This window comes from Gekko japonicus, unplaced genomic scaffold (assembly GCF_001447785.1).
Source record: "Gekko japonicus isolate JY-2015 unplaced genomic scaffold, Gekko_japonicus_V1.1 scaffold1445, whole genome shotgun sequence".
NCBI lineage: Eukaryota > Metazoa > Chordata > Lepidosauria > Squamata > Gekkonidae > Gekko > Gekko japonicus.
Genome location: NW_015172599.1, coordinates 264,090 through 287,968, shown reverse-complemented (window position 1 = coordinate 287,968; position 23,879 = coordinate 264,090). Strand labels below are relative to the sequence as shown.

The 23,879-nt window shown below is 49.1% G+C and overlaps 1 protein-coding gene across 1 annotated transcript; it reads left to right on the top strand.

The window, feature by feature from the left end:
* Window positions 1-420: 420 nt before the first annotated feature.
* On the top strand, window positions 421-22,388 carry LOC107119119 (serine protease 27-like). Its single transcript, XM_015421564.1, has 6 exons — window positions 421-478; window positions 1,823-1,843; window positions 8,956-9,118; window positions 10,954-11,225; window positions 18,079-18,248; window positions 22,045-22,388. Exons 1-6 carry the CDS (start codon window positions 421-423, stop codon window positions 22,315-22,317), a joined length of 957 nt encoding a protein of 318 aa, XP_015277050.1. The 3' UTR covers window positions 22,318-22,388.
* The last annotated feature ends 1,491 nt before the right edge of the window (window positions 22,389-23,879 follow it).

Genomic DNA, 23,879 nt, shown 5'->3' with positions numbered 1-23,879 from the left:
CTTTTCCCTAGCAGGGTCCCTATGCTTTTATTAGCTGCCTTGCAAAGCAAAATTTCAACAGCCGGATTTTTTCTTAGTCTCTCCCAATTGATTTTCCCCCCTGTTGTTTTAAAGGGACAGGAATGCTACTCCCCACCCCCCTTAAAAAAGGGGTCAGTGCTAGAAACCAGGAGAGAAGGACAGGATCTGCGACTCTGCTGGCATGTAGAGAATTCAGGGATGGGGGGGGTGTTTTTTACAAGCTTTAGCTGCATGCCCAAGGAGGAGGAAACTCCAGCAGCCCTGTCCTTGCTATGAAAATTTTATAACGCAGATAACATTATGACACACAGCGGCTAGACACCTGTTTCCTGGATGTGACTGGAGCGGAGCGACCAGCAAAGGCACCTCAGAAGGATTAGAGAAGCAGAAGGGGGCACCATGTCCATAGTGCCCCCTTTCCTGGCCATGGGGCTGCTTCTGTTGGCTGTGCTACAAGGTGATTGGCGCTGGGGTAGGGTCACTGAAAGACGGGAGACTCGCATTTGTAGCCTTTTCTCTCTTGGGGGGAGTGCAAAGAGCGGAGGGGATGGATTAAAAGGGGGGGTGTCTTAAATCCAGGATGGAGTAGAAATCCCAGAATTGTCATGTGGAGACAAAGGGGCCTCTTTCCCGTCCCATAGCTCTGAGAGGAAAGTGAGTCCTAGCAGTTAAAGGAAGACGGCTGGTAGCTAGAAGACAGGTGACTGTTTGTTGCAGTGTTTTCAGCTAACGAGCTGCGGTGGCTCAAGTGGTTAAGACTCTGAACTGCAGGCTGTGGAAGGTCAGTAGTTCAGCGGTTCAAGACCCGGGTGCCGCAAGACAGGGTGAGCTCCTGTCTCTAGTTCCAGCTCCTGCCAACCTAGCAGTTCGAAAGCAAGAAATTGCAAGAAGATAAATAGGGACCACTCCGGTGGGAAGGTAACAGCGTTCCGTGCGCCTTGGTGTTTAGTCATGCCGGCCACATGACCATGGAAACGTCTTCGGACAGCGCTGGCTCTTCGGCTTTGAAACGGAGATGAGCACCGCAACCCTAGAGTCAGATTCGACTGGCTTTCGAGCAAGGGAACCTTTACCTTTACCTTTCAGCTAACAGGTAGAAAGTCCTATAATATTGGGTTTAGTTTCTACAAGATAAAGTATGGAGGCCTCCGGAAAGGTCCATGTTTCTGCTGGGATCCTTTTCCCCCAATCCCAAATATCTGAGTGACCGGTCCCATTGTCAGTATGCCATGGAGACAAGCCGGAGGAGAGAAGAATGATACAAGTCAGAAGTTAGCTGCTGTCCGTTTAACTTATATTGTATTGTTACGCTCAGCTTTCAAAGTGGGTTCTGCAACTAAAGACACACACCCCCCCCAAAAAAGGCAAGGGGATTAAAATCAGTGTATGAATCCTGAAACTGGTTAGAAACTGGGGTTGCCAACTCCAGCCTCGGAAATTCCTGGTAATTGGGGGAAACAGCCTGGGAAAGGCAGCGGTTGAGAGTGGTGAGAGCTCATAGGGGTATAACACCACACAGCCCACCCTCCAAAGCAGCCATTTTGTGCAGGGGAACTGAGCTCTCTCGAGGTCAGGTGTATACTGAGGATTTCCAGGGGCCCCCCTGGAGGATGGAAACCTTACTAGAAACTTATTGAGAGCCCATTATCCAAGAAGCTGGTTTTTCCACAAATTGGGGACAGTGTGCAGCCCTTAGTCTGACTAATGCATGCCATTTTAGCAAGGGGGGGGGAGAATGCCTCTTCTTCAATGTTTTGAGTCTCAGCTGACAGGCCTTTTCTCTTTTGTTTCCTCCCCTCAGGTGCTGCTCGCTCAGAGACAGGTAGGAGGGCTTTAACAGACTGGAAAGATTTTTTACACAGAAATTTCGCAAGCCGGGAGCGGGGTTATGTACCTAAGAGGGGTGTCTACAAAACTCTGGTATGGTTAACCTCTGTGTGTGTGTGTGTGTGTGTTCATGTTCAAAGGTAGCAGCAGAAAGAACAGTAGAAGTCCATTTCAGCTTAATTGGGGTTTCGCTTTCTGGAATGCAGTTCTGATGGGATGATAAAACTTGCCCTGACTGGGTCACTGAAAGCATTCACTCTCATCAGTTTTTCAAGGTAGGGCACAGTGAGGTAATGGTTAGTTTATCAGAATGCAGTCCTGGAGACCTGGGTTCAATTGGCCACTTTACCATGAAGCTGCTATCAGAGTGTCCTTGGGGCAGTCACTCTACCTCACAAGGCCGTTGTGAGGATAAAATGAGGAAGGGAAAACCAAGCGCTGTGCTCAGAGTTCCGCAGAGGAAGGGCAGAATGAAACTGTACTAAAGAAAGAGATCCACCTCATTGATAAGGTTGCCAGTCTCCAGGTAGCACCTGAAGATCTCCCACTATTACAATTGATCTCCAGATGACCATGATCAGTTCCCTTGAGAAAATGGCTGCTTTGAAGGGTGGGCAGCGTGGCCTCCTTGAACCCCACCTTCTCCAGGTTCCACCATCAAAACCTCCAGGCATTACATAAGAACATAAGAGATGCCAATGTGGGATCAGGCCAGTGGCCCATCCAGTCCAACACTCTGTCACTAGGGCTCCCAAATCTCGCCAAATCGCGGCGGGGGATCGCGTGTCTTTGCAGAATCCGTGCCGCGGGGGTGGTGAGACGCGTTGCACCGCCGTTGCCAGGACATGACGCTACGCGTCGCTCTGGCAACAGGGCTGTTTGGAGCCCTGTTGCCAGAGTGACGCGTAGCATCATGTCCTGGCGACGGCGGGTGCAACGCGTCTCGCCATCCCCGCGGCATGGATTCTGCAAAGACACGCGATCCCCCGCCGCGACTTGGCAACCCTATCTGTCACACAGTGGCCAAAAATACCAGGTGCCATCAGGAGGTCCACCAGTGGGGCCAGGGCACTAGAAGCCCTCCCACTGTTGCCCCCTCCCCAATCACCGAGAATACAGAGCATCACTTGCCCCAACCTGAGAGTTCCTATCTATACCTTGTGGCTAATAGCCACTGATGGACCTCTGAGCCATATGTTTATCTAATTCCCTCTTGAAGCCGTCCATGCTTGTAGCCACCACCGCCTCCTGTGGCAGTGAATTCCATGTGTTAATCACTCTTTGGGTGAAGAAGTACTTCCTTTGATCCGTTCTAACCCGACCGCTCAGCAATTTCATTGAGCGCCCACGAGGTCTTGTATTGCGAGAAAGGGAGAAAAGTACCTCTTTCTCTACCTGCTCTATCCCATGCATAATTGTATAAACCTCAATCATGTCACCCCTCAGCCATCATTTCTCCAAGCTAAAGAGCCCCAACCCAGAGCTAGCAAACTTCCTCACTGACCTTGAGGGGATTTCCCCCTGCATGGATAGCAAGAGACCCTCCCCCACATTAAAGGGGCATGTCTGTGTGTGTCACTGTGCTCATTCTGAGCATGACTAGTGACTTTCCCCTTTCCCCTGAATTTAAAATAAACATGGTTTTATCTGGCTCAAATGGGACTCTCCAGAGGGTGACTTCTGTGTGGATTGCTGTCACTACTGAGGAGAAAGGGGAGGAACTAAGCTCTGCTGTCAAAATGGTGGGGGGGGGTATTTTGCTGCCACACGTGACACCACCCCTCCCTTCAGTCCTTTAAAGGGCTCCCCCCCCCTTTCCTTACTAAGCCACACTGTAGCATTACAACATGGTGTGGTAGAAAAAGTGAAGGGGAAGGGGGCTTCCAGACCATACATGGGTTGTCCCAAAGAAATCACCATTACATCGGTGCTTTCTCACAAGTGAGACAGGAAAAAGGAGGGGAGCAGGGGCTGGAGGTAGCAGTGCCAGTTAGGGTCGCCAGTAGGGTTGCCAGGTCTGGGTTGGGAAATACCTGGAGACTTTGGGAGTGGATCCGGGAAAGGGCGGGGTTTGGGGAGGGGAGGGGCCTCAGCATAGTACAATGCCACAGAGTCCACCCTTAAAGCAGCCATTTTCTCCAGGGGAGCTGACCTCTGCCAGCTGGAGATCAGTTGTAAAAGCGGGAGATCCCCAGGCCCCACCTGGAGGTTGGCAACCCTAGTTGCCAGGACCCCCTGCCCACCGGTTGGGGATCGGGGGGGTAGAGTTGCCAGATCCAGACTGGGAAGCTCCTGGGGATTTGGGGTAGAAGAGCCTGGAGAGGACAGGGACCTCAGAGTCCACCCTCCAAAGCAGCCATTTCCTCCGTGGGAACTGCTCTCTGCAGTCCGGAGATGAGCTGTAATTCCGGGGGATCCCAAGTCCCACTTGGAGGCTGGCATACCTATTTCCAGTGAGTGTGCAGGAATGGGTGGGGGTAGGATGCCAACTCTGAGTTGGAAAATTCCTGGAGATTGGGGGGCTGAGCTGAAGGAGGGCAGGGTTTCGGGAAAGGAGGGGCCTCAGTACTCTCCAAAGCAGCCATTTCCTTCAGGGGACCTGATCTCTGGAGAAATAAATGTTGGGACCACTTTGTGATGGATAAAGTAGCAGATAAATATGAATCCCACACACCAGGGTATGCGTGGTCCCATTCCAGATTCATTCGAAAATGGTGTCCTCTTATAACATATTTTACAGAAAACGATATATTACCAGCGAATGCTAGCTATGCAGAATGGATGCATCTATAAGAATTTTTTATGGTCTGAGCACTCTCATAAAATACTATTGTGGTTCCTTCTAAAATATATCTGGATTTATTATACGTTATTACTTTAGTAATAGGAGGACAATTGGAAAAGCACAAGAAAGTGATAAGGATGTGGTTATGGGATGATTCTGCTGACAAATTAATAGATGGCATTGTGAGATATGTATCTGCACTCAGTTTGTGTTAATGTTTACACAGCAATCTTGTTTATGTATACTTGATTTATCTTTGAATAAAATTATTTAAAACCTCAAAAAAAAAGAACAGTTAGATTTGAGTCCAGTAGCATCTTAGGTAAAGCTAAAGGTTCCCTTGCTCGAAAGCCAGTCGAGTCCGACTCTAGGGTTGCGGTGCTCATCTCCGTTTCAAAGCCGAAGAGCCAGCGCTGTCCGAAGACGTTTCCGTGGTCATGTGGCCGGCATAAAGTAGCATCTTTACAGACCAACAAATTGTAGGGGGGGGGGTAAAAAGCTTTCCAGAGTTAAAGTTCCCTTGGCCAGATACAGAACACTTGTAATTCTAAGAGGTTTTCAGCCCCCACCAGGAGACTAAGGCCCTTTCTGCATCTATGTTTTGCCCTGGATTCAGAGCGCATTCAATTCTTACCTTCTACATCACATTCCAGTGTCTCTCCAGTGCCAATGAGAGATTCACGGAAAGAGAGTTAATGCAAAGAGAAAAATTGTGAACAAATTACTATGAATTCAGTGTATACATTGATTCATAGTAATTTGTTCACGGCTTTTCTCTTTGCATTAACCCACCTGGAGACTGGCAACCCTGGTGGATGCCTTTCTCTCCTGTGCTACTTCCTCCTCCTCCTCCTGCTGCTGCTGTGATTGTCCAAGGCACAATTTCACATCCTCCTGTGGATATAGCTGTAGTAAAGACAGGTCTGGTCTGGAGCTGGATGGGAGACCTCCTGGGAACCCTACCTTAAAGTAAAGGTAAAGGTTCCCTTGCTCGAAAGCCAGTCGAGTCCGACTCTAGGGTTGCGGTGCTCATCTCCGTTTCCAAGCCAAAGAGCCAGCGCTGTCCGAAGACGTTTCCGTGGTCATGTGGCCGGCATGACTAAACACCAAGGTGCACGGAATGCTGTTCCCTTCCCGCCGAAGTGGTACCTATTTATCTACTTGCAATTTCTTGCTTTCGAACTGCTAGGTTGGCAGGAGCTGGAACTAGAGACTGGAGCTCACTCCGTCATGCGGCCCCCGGGTCTCGAACTGCTGAACTACCGACCTTCCACAGCCTGCAGTTCAGCGTCTTAACCACTTGGTTAACCCTGCCTTACATGCCACATAAAAATCACAGTAATGCAATTAATACAACATTAAGGGAAAGTCTAGTTTGCGAGCGGTGAGAATAAAGTGCGGAGCCCGAAGGGGTAAACAAACCTTAAGGTAAACAAAGGTGTATCTTGGCATGGGAAACTGACTTTGATAGTCTGAATGGAAATCGGTAGGGGGGGGGAGGACTGTTTTGGGTGGTGGTGGAGACAAGCCTTTGAAGTACATGAACAGCTAACAATGAGTCATCTTATATATTTTTGTCCTTGTCTGCCAGTCCATTTATCCATTCTCCGGGAAGAGCCGTAGGCTATTTCAGAACTGGTTTGGAGACCAGACCTTCTCGGAGAGAGGGACAGAGCTGTTCCTTTGCTGTCTGGTTCCCTCAATAGTGAGAGATTGCAGGAAAGCCGTCTCAGTAGGTACAAGGAGTGGCCGGCTCGCCACAGAAAGTAATTGTCCCTTTCAGGGGTCATTTCGTAGAAAAAGAGCTAGGGGGACTCATTAGCATAACTCATTAGCATATGCCACACCCCCTGACATCACCGGAAGTGTGTCCTCCCCACAGCCGGTGGCGACCTCCAGCGGGCACCAGCAGGGAGCTCCAGGCCCCGCCCTCCCGCACCTCACCCGGGGGGATGGCGTCCCCCCCCCAATGACCCCTGGTCCCTTTTGAGAAGTGTGTGTACACTTATTCACCTTGCTATTCCAATTAATCACCCTCTGTGAGGGGATCCACTTCAGATGGGATCTTTTCCTCATTTGACTGGATCACTCATGTCCATCTGTGCTCTATCTAGTAATTGGTACCTCAGGTGATTGCTGCAATTTCTCGCCTCACCTAACTACTTGTATTTATTTAGATATCCCAGGCTCATATGTTCATCAGAAGCTATACCAGCAGTAGAAAGTTCTGATTAATCTCTATATTGACATATTTGACTGGTGCCCATACATAAGAATTCAACAATAGACACAGGTTTTCAGTGGAATGGCTATCACCTTTAATGGTACATTGTATAAACTTTGGAGAGGACCTCTTAAATAGTTGTAAATTACTGTTGGGCTCACTGAAGAAGTGTATTGAAACGAGAGAGTCTATACCCAGGATTCCTTGTGTGAAGATACTTTCCTTGATGGTTCTTCCTTGGTGTTGATGTTCTACAAATCTGTACTTATCTTGTTCTTGCAATTGTTTGTTTAGACCTTCAGGTTTTACATGGTTTTTTTTGTAATATTTAATATCTGAATTCCAAAGGACACATAAACTGTCATCATATATATATTATATTTAAATATTCAGTATCTCATTACAGTGATTTTTTTTGTGTTTATGGTTCTGTAATTACACTGTGGTCCTTCTAATGCTTGATGCCAGTCAGAGTAGGCAGCCTTGGGCCAGATGGTCCAATGGTTTTATTTATGTTGTCGAAGGCCTTCACAGCCGGAGTTCATTAGTTGTTGTAGATTTTCCGGGCTGTATGGCTGTGGTCCTGGCATTGTAGTACCTGGCGTTTCGCCAGCAGCTGTGACCCCCCTCACTTCTGCAGGAGTATATCGCATACCCTGCAGTTGTGGACAGGTTTTCATCAGGATCACGCAACGCAGCATCCAAACAAGAATAAAAGAACATGAAAGACACTTGGCCAATCTGAAAAATCAGCAGTGGCTGAACATAGCCTAACTCAAACAGGACACAGTATCTTATTCCAAGACACTGAAAGGCTGGACAACACATCCAGTTACCATGTCAGATTACACAGGAAAGCCATTGACATTCATAAATATAAACACAATTCCAACAGGAAAGAAGAGAGTTTAAAAATAAATAGGGCATGGTTCCCTGTCCTGAAAAACACAAAATGTTCTACATCTGACAACAGCACTACAGATAAGATTAGGACTTTGACAGCCACTCCATATGCAAAAGAACCTCCTCAGGAAAGCTCCTCCATTAGCATGTCACAGCCTGGGAAACTCCTACAAGATAATGACTCAGCCCTACCCCACCTTCCTGAGATATAAATTACCTGCCTACCATTTTTCTTCTCACGTTGACACAGAGAGTACTCCATCTTTCTGTGTTATACCTCTGAAGATGCCAGTCACAGCTGCTGGTGAAACATCAGGTACCAGAATGCCAAGACCACGACCATACGACCCAGAAAATCTACAACTAAGGTTTTATTTATATTAGCAGCTTCACAGGTTCTAAATGTCTTGCTGAATTTTCAAAATCTGACCTTGGTTGCTTGACATATAGCAGTTTCAAAATTTTATTTTTGAGGGTCACACACACAAAAAAAAATCCTGCTAACAAATATGAATGCAATACAGTTGCCAGACACAATGGCCCGCCAGCCTCAAGAGCATCCATGGATGGGGCTGTCCGAAAATACCAGTACAAATATTCATAGGAAAATTCATGTTAAAGAGAGTTGTGATCTGATGTGTTTCATTTCTCGCTTCAAAGATAATCCCGGAGGCATAGCCATGTTAATCTGTAGCCGTAAAACAGGAGTCCGGTGGCACTTTAAAGATACACAAAATCTGTTCCAGTACAAACTGTCGTGGGTCAGGGCTCACTTCACCAGATGCATTGGAAGAGTACTTCAGTAAACCCAGTGCTTTAATATTTATATGCAAAAACCAGCCTGCCTTTGTAATATTTCTCTCCCCCCACCCGTTTCTGTTGTGATAATAGTCAAGTCAGCCTTTATTGGCCTAAAATATCAGTACCATTTATACATTTTAAAACCAGTTGAAAGCACACATATAAAAATCTAAAAGAACCTTAGACGCAGCTTTAAAGCCAAGGAGAGAAACTTAGCCACCTTCTCTGTAATAAATGCATCAGCCTTATGGACGTTCCCTCCAAAGCATTCGATGAATAAATTCTGTTCCTCTCCAAAACATCACTGGGCTCTGGTTTGATAGTATTTTCATACTTATTGCCATCTGCCCTGCTTCATCCTCTCTCTCCCCCCCCCCTTTTCTTTGCTTTTCAGACTGTGGGCAGAAAGGGTACTCCACGCGCATCGTTGGGGGGCAGCCGGCCAATGACGGAGAGTGGCCCTGGCAGGTCAGCATCCTGCAGGGAGGCAAGCACATTTGCGGAGGCTCCCTCATAAACGAGCAATGGGTGCTGACGGCGGCTCACTGCTTGACTAAGTGAGTATCTGATACTGATCACAAGTCCTAGGGTTGCCAGCTCCAGGTTGTTATATATTATTCTATACTGGAGGTGGGCAGTTTCGGTATTCCGCTTTTGAAGAACCAAGGCGATTCGGCCACTTGAAGCTGACGGGGCCATGAAGTGGATACACAAGCAGCGAGACAAGTTATTTGAAGAGGAATTATAAACATCTGTATTTGGACTTTTCACCGTTTGAGGAATTTGACTTGGACTATTTCTGAGGGTGGATTAATAGGACCGCTTGTGTATTTGGACCATGTATTTTTGAGTTTCTATTCTGTTGTATTTTTGAAAAACGACTCTATTTATATAGGTCTAGATTATCATACTCATTGAATGTTGAATATATATTTTTTGTTATTTATGCACGGTTTGATCTTTTGTATTACTTTCCACCTGGAGGCTGGCAACCCTAGGTTTGAGCCTCAGTCTCCTAGGTCCTAGTCCATGCCGGCTGTCAACTCAAACTGAGGGATAAAGGACACAGTGTTAGCTGAATTGCTTTATTTACAGCAATTGGCAATTTATAAATGGGTCCTTGCCAACTATACCAAGGTCCTGCTCCCACCAAGGGTTACCAGAGAAGCATAACAAGGCTGCTGTTGTTAAAATAGATGTCTTTTACTTAAGAAAATAAATCTCATACAAACAATACTGATGCACTCACACATTCAATCAAGTTCCTTGGAAATACAGTATTAAAATAAGCACAGTTGCGTTAGCAGGTGGGGATGATGATGGGCTATACTTCTCTGTCTTCGCAGCTTTGGTTGTTCCAATGAAGAATAGAGGGGAAGAAATGGAAACTAAAGGGAGTTCACACACAACCAGAACGTGTGGGTCTCTTGACTGCGGATCAAGAGACCAAAGTAGAGGCAAGGGTTTGGGGATAGCAAATGGGACTTAAGAGGAGTAAAAAGCAGACAGGGGCTGCTGCGGGGGAGATGCTAGTTGATCAAGTAGGAGAGAGAGAGAGACCATGTGACTGGTTCTCTCCTTTTATCGGGGGATCCAGGAGGTGGGTGGTGGCCGTGCCAACCTCCTGGCCCACCTCCCTGTTAGTCCGTCCCAAATACAATCCTATTGGTTGCATGGAGGGAGGGGTGGTTACCTAACAGGAGTGGCCAATATTGAAACCTAATACCTTACTCAAGGAAGGGCATCTGGGCAGGTGTGAAAACCTTGGCGTCAGGATGCTTCATTGTAGTGTTGATGAAGCTGGCCATTCCATTGTAAACCAAATGTCCATTTGTCAGGAAATACCAAAGCAGGAACAAAGCAGTGATGTGTGGTACGTGACCACAAATGATTCAGCAATGGGGGCTGTCTCTGCTCAAGTTGTTGTTTCTTACAGCTCACAATAATGGTGGTGTGCGCTTCTTCACCAGGCCGGTAACTGTGTAGCTAAAACCTTATTTACACGTGTAAGGCTTGTGCAGGCACCTTCTATGTGTTGCATCACAACAGGTGACTTAAAGTGTACAGTCTTCTGAGCCTGTGTGTGTGTGTGCACAGTCCATTGTGTGTGTAGCAATAACTATAGTTCATAAATCAAAATATCAAGTTCATTCTCTAACAACAGGATTGTAATTTACACTTTAAAACAGCTGTGGGCAATCAGCTCCTGGATCTCCTGGCTGGCTGTTTTGAAAAGAGCCATTGTGCTGCTGGGCATCGCCAGCAAGGAACTCAAGGAGGTGAAGCTTGAGAGCTCCTCGAGGCAGGCTCTGAGGGCTCACAGAAATCCCAGGTCTAGTTGGGCAAGCATCCTTCGTCTGTTGTATCCTTACCGTTGTTTTCATACTTCCAGGAACATGGATGAATATGATGTGGAGGTGGGAGCCTATCAGCTTCAAAACCCTACCTCGGGAGATCGACGAATATTCACCATGAGCCACATGTGCTCCAACCCTGCCTACGATGGCAACGAGGGCTCCAGTGGGGATATTGCCCTAGTGAAGCTGTCATCGCCCGTAAATTTCACCAGCAACGTCCTTCCCATCTGCTTGCCAGATTCTTCTGTACAGTTCGCAGACGGAGAACCATGTTGGGTCACTGGATGGGGACAGAGTCAGCAGGACGGTATGGGGGAGGGGCTCTTTGGAGTGTTTCTTCAGATGGCGAGGCTTCTTTCTCATTGCTCACAGACTTGCCGTTGTACAGCACAAGGCGAATCATAACACTCAGTATTTGTATAGTGCTTTCAGTTATTCCAAGTGCTTCACCTATTTGATCTTGCTTTAATCCTCACGAGAATCTTGTAAGGTAGGCCAGTATCATCTTTCATGAGGGAGGAGAGAGTGCACGGCCTGGGCAGGATTTAAACCATATCCCCAGGGGATATAACTAGATACAGACAGGGAGAGATTTGCTGCTCGGAAACAAAACAAAAATAACAATAATAATACCAAACAACAACAACAGCAGCAAAACACTGAGCTTCAAAGGAAACTACAAATATCTTGGCATTTTGGAAGCTGACAGCGTCAAACATTCCCTTGTTAAGAAAAATATAACCAAGGAGTATGACCAAAGAATTTAAAAGATATCGCAAACACAATTAAATGTAGGCAAAAGGGCAATTAACATTTGGGCAGTCCCAGTCCTAGGATATACAGCTGGCATTACTGATTGGAAACAAGCAGAATTTAGAAGCAATAGATCACAAAACTTGCAAGATAATGGCTGTGCAACATTCACTACAGCCTAGAAGTGATGTTGATCATCTCTACTTACCAAGAAAATTAGGTGGAAGAGGTCTCCTGAAGATTAAGCAAGCAGTTGAAGAAGAAAAATGAACACTGAATGACAACATCAAGAAAAGCAAAGAGAAGCTTCTAGTTGAAGTGTACAAGGCAGACAAGGTTACATAAACCAAAGAAGATTACAAAAAGATTGTAATCAGAAAGAAACTGAAGGACTCATTCTAACTGCACTAGAGCAGGCACTCAGAATGAAAAGTATAAAAGCCAAGATTCAGAAGACCAGTGATAACAGCAAATGTCAGCTTTGCAAGACAAAGGATGAAACAGTTGACCACATGGTCAGCGCCTGCAGTAGAATTACTCAAACTGACTATAAAGAACATCATGATAGAGTTGCAGCTATAGTGCACTGGAATCTTCAGCCAGAAATTCATGGGAGCACAAATTTGACACAATCAACCAGAATGATGAAACAAAGTTTCTTTGGGATTTCTGTCTGCAAACAGATAAACACCTGGAACATAATACCCCTGATATCATAATTGTAGAAAAAATGAGAAATGAGGTTTGGATCATTGACACTGCAATCCCAGGAGAAAGCAGAATAGAAAAGAAAGAACAGGAGAAGACCATGAAATACCAAGACGTATGAATAAAGGTCTCAAGAAACACCTGGACATTCTGGGCATTGAACAAATAACACCAGCTCAGCTCCAAAAGACAGCGTTTCTTGGAATAGCAAAAATGCTCTGAAGATACATCTGCAATTCCCAAGAATTTGGCTTAATCTCCAATTGTAGAACGCTGTCTACCAGTCAAATATCTGACTGTGACAATTCAACGTCATATCCCTAGTTATATTCCTAGATACAGCTATTCTAAATAAATGCCTGGTCCCCAAGGCAAGTCTCTGCTCCAAGGAGCTTACAATCTAAAGTTATCATCAAGATATAAGAGCAAAACAGGAGAAACAAAGATAACAAGGGATGAAGGGGACAGGATTCAGTTACAAATGCTCAGGGTGCTGGGTTCAATCCAATCAAATCTTCCGCTGGTGAAAAAGGAAGGAGGTGGTCTCACCCAAAAAGGCTACACTGGGGATCATGGGACCTGCATGGAAAAAAGCGGCATGGGATGGGGGCTGTAGTAAGAAGGGGAGAAAAGATGAGTGAAAAAAAGTTGGCTGAATCCAATCCACTGTGTATCCACACTGAATGTGAAAAGTACTGAGGCTGGCAAGTGATTTCAGCTCTCATACTTTATTGTTGGTACAGAACAAGACAAGAAACCCCCGGCTCGCAGGCTGGCTTCTATGCTCAGTAAACCCACTCCCAGAACACACCCCCACTCAGTGATAGGCCATATACAGTGGCCGAGAGTTCCATAGGTCCTGACCAAGATCCTAGCCCTCTGGTTGGTGTGGGCTAGGATCCGCTCGGGCCATTGTCTCCCGGAGCGAAGCTCGGAGGCTTCGCATGACCGCGTGGAGAACTCGCCTTGCACGCGGTCGGGCTTAGATACATTACACCCCTCCCCCCCATAGTCCGAACACATCCACACACAAAGTCCTTGAAGTAAGCAGATGCCTTTCATTCCCAGTCAGAAAAGTGGAGCTCGGGTGCCGCGGCTGGGGCCGGGACCCTTGCCTGAAGGCTGGTCGGCATCGGTGAAGACAGCTCAGTCGGCAGTGTCTTGCTCAGGGTGCATGCGCTGTCCTCTGGCTGGATGACAGAGGGTAGACTAGGTGCCTCATCTGTGGGACCCGCGGTCATCTGTGACTGTGCGGTGGCTGCTGTCTCTGGGGCGTCTGTGTCTACTAAGTCCTCTGGGTCGAGAGGGAGAACTCGCTGGCGCAGCTGATCAATGTGAAGCCATAACAGCTGCCCATCCTCCACTGAGACTTTGTAGGATCGAGGCCCCGTCACTCTCACAACCCTTGCCAGGATCCGGGGGGGCGAGCGTAGTTGCGGGCATACACGGGATCTTCTGGGAAGAATCCCCTGGCCGCATCCTGTGTCTCTGTGTCCGGTACCTGTTTGGGGGCTTGGTCGGGGTGCAGGCGGTCCAGCCAGGTCGTCAGGCAGTGCTTTACGAGGAACTCTGCAGGACTGCATCCAGTTGTGGTGTGAGGAGTTGTCCGCTGGCCGAAGAGGAAAGCTGCCAGTTTATAATCCCAGTCCTTACTGTCACTCCAGTGGAGCGTGTCCTTGGTGGTCCTCACCATGCGTTCAGCCTGGCCATTGGTAGCGGGATCAAATGGGGCTGAGCGGACATGTCAGATCCCATAGTACCGGGTGAAGTCCTGGAATTCAGAGGACGTGAACACCGTGCTGTTGTCCGTGACCAACGTGTTGGGGATGCCTTGCGCACTGAAGATCCTCCACATTACACAGATGGCGGACTTTGAGGACATGGAGGGCCCTAGTACCACTTCCAGCCACTTGCTGTAAGCATCCACCAGGATGAAGAACAGTTGTCCCTGGAAGGGCCCCACGAAATCCAGGTGGAGTCGGGCCCAGGGCCTGTGTGATGATCCCCCGCTCGGGCAGGAGCTCGGGGAGGCTCGGGTCGCGATTCCTGGCAAGGGGTGCACCGTTTGACAGTGTCCTCTATGTCTCGGTCCAATCCTGGCCACCAGACATAGCTCCTGGCCTGCGCCTTCATCCGGACAACCCCCAGGTGGGATTCATGTAGGGCGGTGAGCATCCGGTCCCGTAGCAGAGCGGGTATGACCATCTGACCAACCCACATTACACAACCCTTGTAGGAGGACAGCTTGTCCTTGCATGAGGCGAAGGCTGCAAAGTCTGGGCCTCCCAGGCCAGCAGGCCACCCCCTTCCCACCCAGTCTAAGACATGGCAGAGGACGCTGTCCTTGGCTGTGAGATGTGCCAGGTTCTGGACATAGATTGGCTGGGCCGGAAGAGTTTCCAACAGTGCAACCAGGTGGGCCGGGGTGGGATTGGGGTCTGAAGCAGGCAGCGGAAGATGGCTCAAGGCATCGGCGTGGCCCATCGCCTTACTGGGCCAGTGGACTAGTGCATAAGATTCGCCCGCCAGAAAGATGGACCACCGCAGCACTCGGGGCGAAACCATTTGCGGGGTCAGCCAGTCAGGGGCGAAGAGGCTGAGGAGCGGTTTATGGTCCGTCACATACAAGTAATGGTGAAATTTTCTCACCCCCATTACGATCGCCAATGCCTCATTGTCAATTTGCGCATAATTGCACTCTGCAGAGGACAAGGTCCAAGAGTAATAAGTGACCGGAACCTCGCAGCCGTCCAGCAGACGGTGGCCCTGGACTGCCCCCATGCCACAGGGTGATGCATCACATGCTAGGACCACCAGCAATGCTTCGTTGAAGTGGGCAAGGACCGAGTTTGACACCAACAGGTCCTTCACTGCCCTGAAAGCGGCGGTGTGTATGTGCCCCCAGACCCAAGAGGTGTTCTTATCTAGCTGGCGGTGAAGGGGTTCTGCTACGACGGCCTTCAGGGGCAGGAAGGAATTATAAAAATTGAGCAGCCCCAGGAAGGCCTGCAGCTCCAACTTACACAAGGGCTCAGGGGCTCGGGTGATGGCCTTGACCTTTTCAGCCATGGGGTGGATACCCCGGGCATCCACGGCAAACCCCAAGAACTCCACCCGTGGCACCCCCCAGGAGATACTTCTCACGTTTGACCTTAAGCCCCGCTGAGTCAAAGCATTGGAGCACAGCCCTGAGCCAGTCAGTGAAGGATCCCACGTCGGGCACCGCGATCAGCATGTCGTCTAGAAATGGCTGAACTCCAGGGATTCCTTTGAGAAGAGAGTCCATGAAACTCTGGAAAATGCCCGGTGCCACGCTCACCCCAAATTGCAATCGATTGACCTTAAAAGCCTCTTTGTGTGTCACAATTGTTTGAGCCTCGGCCATGGCGGCATCAACCGGCAGCTGCTGGTATGCCTGGGCCAAGTCCAATTTCCCAAAAACACAGGCACCCACCAAGGAAGCAAGGACATGGCTGACCACCGGCACCGGAGGTCCTGGAGCGCCTTATTCAAAGTGCATTTGTAGTCTGTGCAAATGCGGACATTCCCATTAGGCTTTACTGGGGTAACAATCGGAGTTTCCCACCTAGCATGGGAGACCGGTTCAGTCACCCCCTGCACCACAAGGCGATCCAATTCGGCCTCAATCTTGGGCTTCATGGCGAGAGGGGGATGACGAGCCTTAATTCGGATGGGACGGACATTGGAGTCTAAGTCCATGGAGATGGGGGGCCCGGTGAACCAGCCAAGTGTGCCGTCAAAAAACCCCGGGAATTCGTCACAGACCCTGGCAAAATCCTGTGACCGGACCTGATTGACCCGAGGGGCCCAAACCCAGAAAGCCCCAATAGACTCGTGAGCTGACCCTCCACCACCAGCAAATCCAGATGGCCCTTGAAGTCCTTATACTGCACCCAGAACCTGCCCCAGCCCCAGATCGCCACAGGGTTTTTGTTAAAGTCCTGTAAAGACAACCCGTGTGGCTTTTCTAGGAGGGGTCCCCCCCATGGGCATAGCATGCACAGTGTGGCAGCGGAAATTATGGAAAAGGACAACCCCGTGTCTACATCCATTTTACAGGGGGACCCCTCAAGCAACACTGTTACATGCAATTTGTTGAGGCTCTCGGGGGCAGGTTACATACCTGGTGCGGCTGGTGGTGTGAGGTGAGCGTGTGAAGATCCGAGGACTCCTGGTGCATGGACGTCTTCCGGTGTTGACCTCGGAAATGGCAAACACGGGCAATGTGGCCTTGTTTGTTGCAGGTTCGGCAAATGGCGTCTCTGAGCCGGCAGGTCCGGCGTTCGTGGGCTTCCCCACAGCTGGTACAGGATGCCAAAGGAGGCGACAGTTTGCCTGTGGCCGCCCCAGGCGGACGAGACGGTCAGTGCGACGGGCGTTGGACATGCAAAAACCTCTTCCTCGTCAGAGATGTCCAAAACAGGGTTAGCATCAGTGCGATGGACTGCCTTGGCGCGGCAGCTCTGGTGAGACTTCTCATACACGGCAGCCTCTTTTAATGCCTTGTCGATATCCAGGTTGTCTTGGCTGGTCAGCTTCCTGGGTAGCTTGGGCTCGCGGAGGCCCACCAGGAACTGGTTCAAAAGAGCGTCTGCCAGGCTGGGGAACCTTGTGGCTGCTCTCCGGAGCCCCGCCAGGAAGTTGGAGGCCAGTTCATCCAGCCCCTGGACTTGCGCAAAAAATTCCATGTGCTCGGCAAATTTCGTCAGTTTGGGCGCCAGGTGATCAGTGAGCGCCTTCACCAGAACCTCGTAGGTTTCCTCCTTCGTCTGCTTGGGCGCTATCAGGTCCTTCAGCAACCTGAAGGTATCGATGCCACAAGAGCTGAGGAGCAGGGCCTTCTTCTTCTTGGCGTCCGTCACATCATGGTACGTCAGATGGTTCTTGCGGGTCTCCAGCCAGGCCTCCGATTGCTCGGGCCGGGTGACATCAAAAACTGAGATGTTACCACGTGTCGCGGCCATCTTGGGAACTTCACGTGGCAGGAGAGGTTTGGGAGCGGTGGGGTGATCGTTGCGGGCGCGAAGCTTGGCTGGACCCGTCCGAGTCGGTGAAGCGATGAGGCGCGGGGCTAGGAGCGGTGCGGGGTGCGGTGACTGGAGAAGCGGAGCGTGAAGCAGTGCTCTCCTCGGTGTCAGGGCGCAATGCAATACTTGTGGTCGTTGTTCATGAGGAGAAGGATCCCATCCTCGTTGCCAGTGAAAAGTACTGAGACTGGCAAGTGATTTCAGCTCTCATACTTTATTGTTGGTACAGAACAAGATGGAAAAACCCCGGCTCGCAGGCCGGCTTCTATGTTCAGTAAACCCACTCCCAGAACACACCCCCACTCAGTGATAGGCTATATACAGTGGCCAAGAGTTCCATAGGTCCTGACCAAGATCCTAGCCCTCTGGTTGGTGTGGGCTAGGATCCGCTCGGGCCATTGTCTCCCGGAGCGAAGCTCGGAGGCTTTGCGTGACCGCGTGGAGAACTTGCCTCGCACGTGGTCGGGTTTAGATACATTACAGAATACCAAACTGGGGCAATTGTGGAATACAGACAATCTTGTCTCCTGCCTGTCCATGAGGATTATAGGACCTGGGAGGTCCCCATCACCTCCCCTTCAAAAACGGGCATCAGTCTCCTGCCTCTTTGTTCCATGAATATAAAGGTCTCCCATGTTTTTTTCCTTACAGTAAACTTGGAGTACCCACAAACCCTTCGGGAAGTGGAGGTGCCCATCATAAACAGAGATGCCTGCAATGCCCTTTTCAACATTAACCCAGAGCCTGACCTGGACCCCAATCCCGTCAAGGAAGATATGATTTGTGCTGGTTACGAAGAAGGTGGAAAGGATGCCTGCCAGGTAGGAGGCTCCATAACATGCAGGGCTCTGGCCTTGGGTGGGGTAGGGTGGCCAGCTGACATTGGCAAGCTGCTTGGAGAGTTTGTGGGGCAGGGACCATCTTGGTTAAAACCAGGGGTCATTTCCTGCAGGAGCGCACAGGAGCGGAGCTCTGGCAGTAAAGTGCCCAGGGGGTGGGCACATGCAACAAGCCCCACCCCCTGCTCCCAGCAGCCCTCAGTCAGAGCAAGAAGCAGCCAGGTAACTTGCAGAGCTCCCCCTGGCCCCCCGGTCCAAAACATCCAGTGGCACCTTTAAGACCAAGTTTTATTCAGGTACAAGCTCTCCCTCCTCTGTGAGGGCAGATCTGCACGTTCCCCCCCCCCAATAGCTAGCAATCCAAAACAGTCCAGTGGAGCCTGAGCGGTGGGTGTTGCCTTCTGACATACTTCTGGTGATGTCAGGGGGTGTGGCATATGCAAATAAGTTATGTTAATGAGTTATGCTAATGAGCTCCTGCACCTCTTTTTCTACGAAATGACCCCTGGTTAAAACCATAGAGTTTGGGGTGAACCCTACGTTGTTGCCCCATCTCAATGATGTCACTTCTGGTTTCTTGCCAAAAGTGATGTTGTACTGATGTCAGCTGCCAAGGAGCTGCCTTCATTTTTCTTCCGAAAGCTCTTTAAATGGTGGTGGGGAATGGAGAGGGCAGCCAGTAAGCTGCCCTGGGGGGCGAGCAGAGCAAGGTTGCTATATTCCCCTTGCCCCAAATCCAGGATACCTAATTTGCATTTCATGCAAATTGCTTGCTAATTATTGGCCTCCTATTGGTTGCATTGTCTCCCAGCTACTTCCTGTCCGCTCCTTCATCCAAACGTTGGGGGTAGGGTGGCCAGCCTCCAGTCGGGAGTTGTAATCCCAGGAGATTTCCAGACTACAGAGATCAGTTTCCCTTTGGATGGTGGATTCTACGGCATCACAACCCAAGCCTCCGTTAGTCTCCAGGAATTTCCCAACCTAAAAGTGGCAACCCTAGAAGTTATCAAAGGAAGCCTCTTTTCACCTGACCCCTTTCGCAGGATTTGTTCCTGCTTTCTTCTCAGCCAACTGCAAAGTTTATCAAAGAAAGAGACCGCAAGCATATCATTAGTCATCATAGCTGTAACTTAGGGATGCCACCCTCCAGGCGGAAACCGGGGATCCCCTGGAATTCCAGCTCATCTCCAGACCACAGAGATCAGTTCTCCTGGAGAAAATGGAGGCTTTAGAGGGTGGACTCTATGGCATTGTACCCCACTGAGGCCCCACCCCTCCCCAGGCTCCATCCCCAAATCTCCAGGCATTTCCCAGGCTGGATCTGGCAACCTTCTCTCCCCTCCCCCATTCCCCCACCAGTGGCCAGTGGGGACCTGGCAACACTCCTTCATTGGCTAGAACAATGGAAGGTGGGAGCAAGCTTGTTTCTCTCCAGACAATTGAGCAGAATGCTTGTGTTTTGCCTCATATCTTTGGATCAACAGGGGGTTAGCCCTAGGGTTGCCAACCTCCAGGTGGCAGCTGGAGATCTCCAGAGATTACTACTGATCTCTTGGCCACAGATCAGTTTACCTGGGGGGGGAAATGGCCACTTTGGAAGGTGAGCACTACGGCATTGTACCCTGCTGAAGTCCCTCCCCTCCCCAAGCCCCGCCCTCCTCAGGTTCCACCCCCGGTATTTCCCAGCCCAGAACTGGCAAGCCTAGCTTTACTTTTAAAAACAATGGAAGCAGATAGTCTGGGGCCTGATCATATAGCACAGGCAGGCAGGCAGTAGGTCGCATGCCATGAATCTAGGCAAAACCCAAAAGGAATGGGCCATGTGACCAGGGGCCAAATTACACATTACAGCAGCCATGGATCCTACGGCCAATGACATTTTAGAGGGAAATGTAGCCATTTAAAAATAGCTGTGAGGGCCCAGTTGCCTGGTGCCACCCTAGCATGGGCCCAATCAGGATCAGGTCATCGTGGCAAGTTTTGAACGGCTAAATGTTCTTCCAAAATGGTGGCAGCAGCCACGGGTTGGATCCATGTTCACCGTCACGTGCAGTTTGGCTGTGAGTCAGTGGCATTTGGAAACTGGCAGACAGGCCCAGTTGATCCTCATGGCCAGAGAGTTCAGAAATGGAGTGCTCCTAGAGTAGCCAGCTCTAGGTTGGGAAATATCTGGAGATTTTGAAGGGCAGAGCCTGGGGAGGGGTGGGGCCTCAGTGGGGTACAATGACATAAAGTCCACCCTCCAAAGCAGCCATTTTGTCCAGGAGAACTGATCTTGATTGTCCAGAGCTCAGCTGTAAGAGTGGGAGATCTCCAGGTGCCACATGGAGGTTGTCAACTCTAGGGACTTCTCCTGAGGCGTCACTGTTCCAGTACTTCACTCTTGTAGGGTTGTCAATCCCCAGTTTGTGGCAGAGGAGCCCCTGGTTTTGAGCCCCTCCCCCTGCTTCAGGGCTGCCAGAAAGTGGGGGTGGGGTTGCTGGGAGCTCCATTATACCCTACGGAGACCAGTCCCCATAGGGTATAATGGAGAATTGATCTGTGGGTATCTGGGGCTCTGGGGGGGACTGTTTTTTGAGGTAGAGGCACCAAGTTTTTAGCATAGCTGGTGGGGCCTCCATTGGAAAAAAAAAACCCCAAGTTTCAAAAAGATTGGACCAGGGGGTCCAATTCTATGAGCCCCAAAAGAAGGTGCTTCATCCTCCATTATTTCCAGTGGAGGGGAAGCATTTAAAAGGAATGCAGTCCCTTTAAATGTGGCAGCCAGAACTCCCTTACGGCTTGTCGGCCTCACCTGGCAACATCCTGGTTCCTGGCTCCACCCCCAAAGTCTCCAGATATTTCCTGAGTCGGACCTGGCATCCCTTCACTCTTGTGAGGTGAGGTGTTGAAATACATAAGGGTTTGTCATACTGAAAACTGCTCATGGGAACCTAGCCCATCGGCCAGTTCTTCCCATCCTGGGTCTAGCTGAGAGAGTACCTCCCAAACTTCGAGGCTCTCCTATGCTCCAAAGGGGGAGAAATTATTCTGAATAATAATGAAGATAAATATTTTGTAATTTATATTGCACTTTATCAGCTTGGGTCTTTTAAAAATGCCTACGCTGCCTTTCCAGCAGATTGTCAATGAAGCAGTTGAAGTAGAACAAAAACGAATATAAAATAAAATGTAACGACTGCATCCCACTAAAATCCAGGTGAGATCAGAAGTCAGCATAAGCAGCTTTGTGAAGATCTACCCGGAGCCTGAGTGAATAAAACAGCTTTCGTCCAATACCTAAAATAACATTAAGGGCCAGATGAACGTTTGGGGGACAGTATCCCCCAAAGCGGTTAAAGCAATCCGTATAAGTAATCCTCACAACAACCCTGTGTGGTTTGCCCACTTTATTATCCTAGCATACCAAAACAGAAGCCTGAAGGTAAAAGAGTAATAGCTTGGTTAAAGTGAAGTAAATAAATAGGAAGCTAATTCCACCAAGACCCTGACCTGGATAGGCCAAGCTACCCCGATCTCATCAGGTCTCAGAAGCTAAGCAGGGTCAGCCCTGGCTAATATTTGGATGGGAGACCTCCAAGGAAGACGATGGTCGTGATGCAGAAGTAAGCAATGGCAAACCACCTTGGAATATCTTTGCCTCGAAAACCCCACAGGGGGTCGCCATGAGTCAGCTGTGACTCGAAGGCACTCTCCGCCACCACCAATCCCAACACATATCCTGAATCTGATTTCAGTCTTGTTTCCCACAAATGCTATCTTCCTTCTGTCTCCACAGGGTGACTCTGGAGGGCCCTTGGTTTGTCCACGTGAGGACCGCTGGGTCTTGGCTGGGGTCGTGAGCTGGGGAGAGGGTTGTGCTAAAGCCAACCGCCCTGGCGTCTACGCCTCCGTGCCTTACTATGCCAACTGGATCTCTGAACATCTACAAAGCATGAGCTCTGCGGACTGCAGGAACGGAGCAGGTGATGGTGAAGGGAAGAACAGTGGACTATCAAGGACCTTCCCTCTGCCCCTCGTCCTGGGGTGTCTCGCATTTGCGCTCCTCTGAGAAGCTCATTTCACTTCCTTCAACCTGATGGAATTTCCTTCTTCAAGGTGCTGGCGTTTAGCTATATCCAAAATCACGAACAGTGGACTATCAAGGACCTTCCCTCTACCGCTCGTCCTGGGGTGTCTCACATTTGCTCTCCTCTGAGAAGTTCATTTCACTTCCTTCACCTGACGATTCACCCAATGGAGTTTCCTTCTTCAAGGTGCTGGCGTTTAGCTATATCCAAAATCACCACATGCAATGGGAAGCTCACGCGAACTGGAATACGAAGGAAAGTGCTGGGGATCAAATTTCAAATGATGTAAATAATCCATGACCAGGTGTATTTTTTGACTCTGAAAAAAACAGCTGCGGGGAGATGATTAGGAAATCAACCCTGTTCTACATGTGATTTTTTTGCTGATAGAACTCCCCTCTCCCAGCAGCTTACTGACCCTGAGGAGAAAAAGACATCTCCTGTCTTATCCATGACCAGGTGTATTTTTTGACTCTGGAAAAAACAGCTGCGGGGAGATGATTTGGAAATCAACCCTTTTCTACATGTGATTTTTTGCTGATAGAACTCCCCTCTCCCACCAGCTTACTGATCCTGAGGAGAAAAAGACATCTCCTGTCTTTTTACCCTAGTAAAGCTAATAGCTGCTTGGGCGGTGCAGAGATTTCTATCTAGAAAATGTCGGGGGGGGGGGGGGGAATTAACACACAGCATTGCAACCATGATCCAAGTCACTCCCTCCTCAACTGCTTTCTTGGGTTTAAAATGTGGTGAAAAATCTATTCATGGATGTCCCATATAGCATATGATTTAGCCCTTGCATGCCACCAAAAGTGAAATTTATAATTAATTTTCATGAATTCCTGGCCAGTCACATAAGTGATAAATACAGTCAGTATCTCAGAACTTGTGATGAATCATGAGCTGTGAGTCTGAGGGCAAACTCTTTGGGGAATCTTTGATTCAGTCTGTTATTTGTGATACTTCAGATCCAGGGAGATTGCAAAGTTCTTCATATGTGCTATTTTTACTTCCTCAGTACAACGTTTTATAACACCAGTATTTTAGTGCTTTTATTCATTGTATGACTCAGCAGTCACTGCATTTTTTTTATTACCCTTCAACTGACTGTGTTGGAAGCAAAACCCAGAAAGAATAAAGGCTGTTCAAAAGGGGAAACTGGATAGACTTCTCATCAGATTTCCAACAGGAACAATATCTCTCCACCCCCCCGGTGGCTTTGAGGAGACTTCTTATTTTGGAATTTGCTGCAGAGTTCTTTGGGATGTATTCACAATGCATTGTTCCTTCCTTGCTTGTCTCAATATGATATTAAGGAACGTTATGCTTTGTTATCTCCTACAAGTTACCCATTTCACAGCAGAAGGCTGCTGGAGAGCAATCAGCAGGTGAGGACTGTTGCCGGCTACTGGACGTCTCTTTGGCATCTTGGCCACTGTTGGAAAAAGGATGTTGGACTGACGGCTTGGCTGGCCTGAACGAGCATGGCTTCTCTTTTAGGGGCAGATTTACAAAATAACATAAGTTCACTTTTGATGTACTT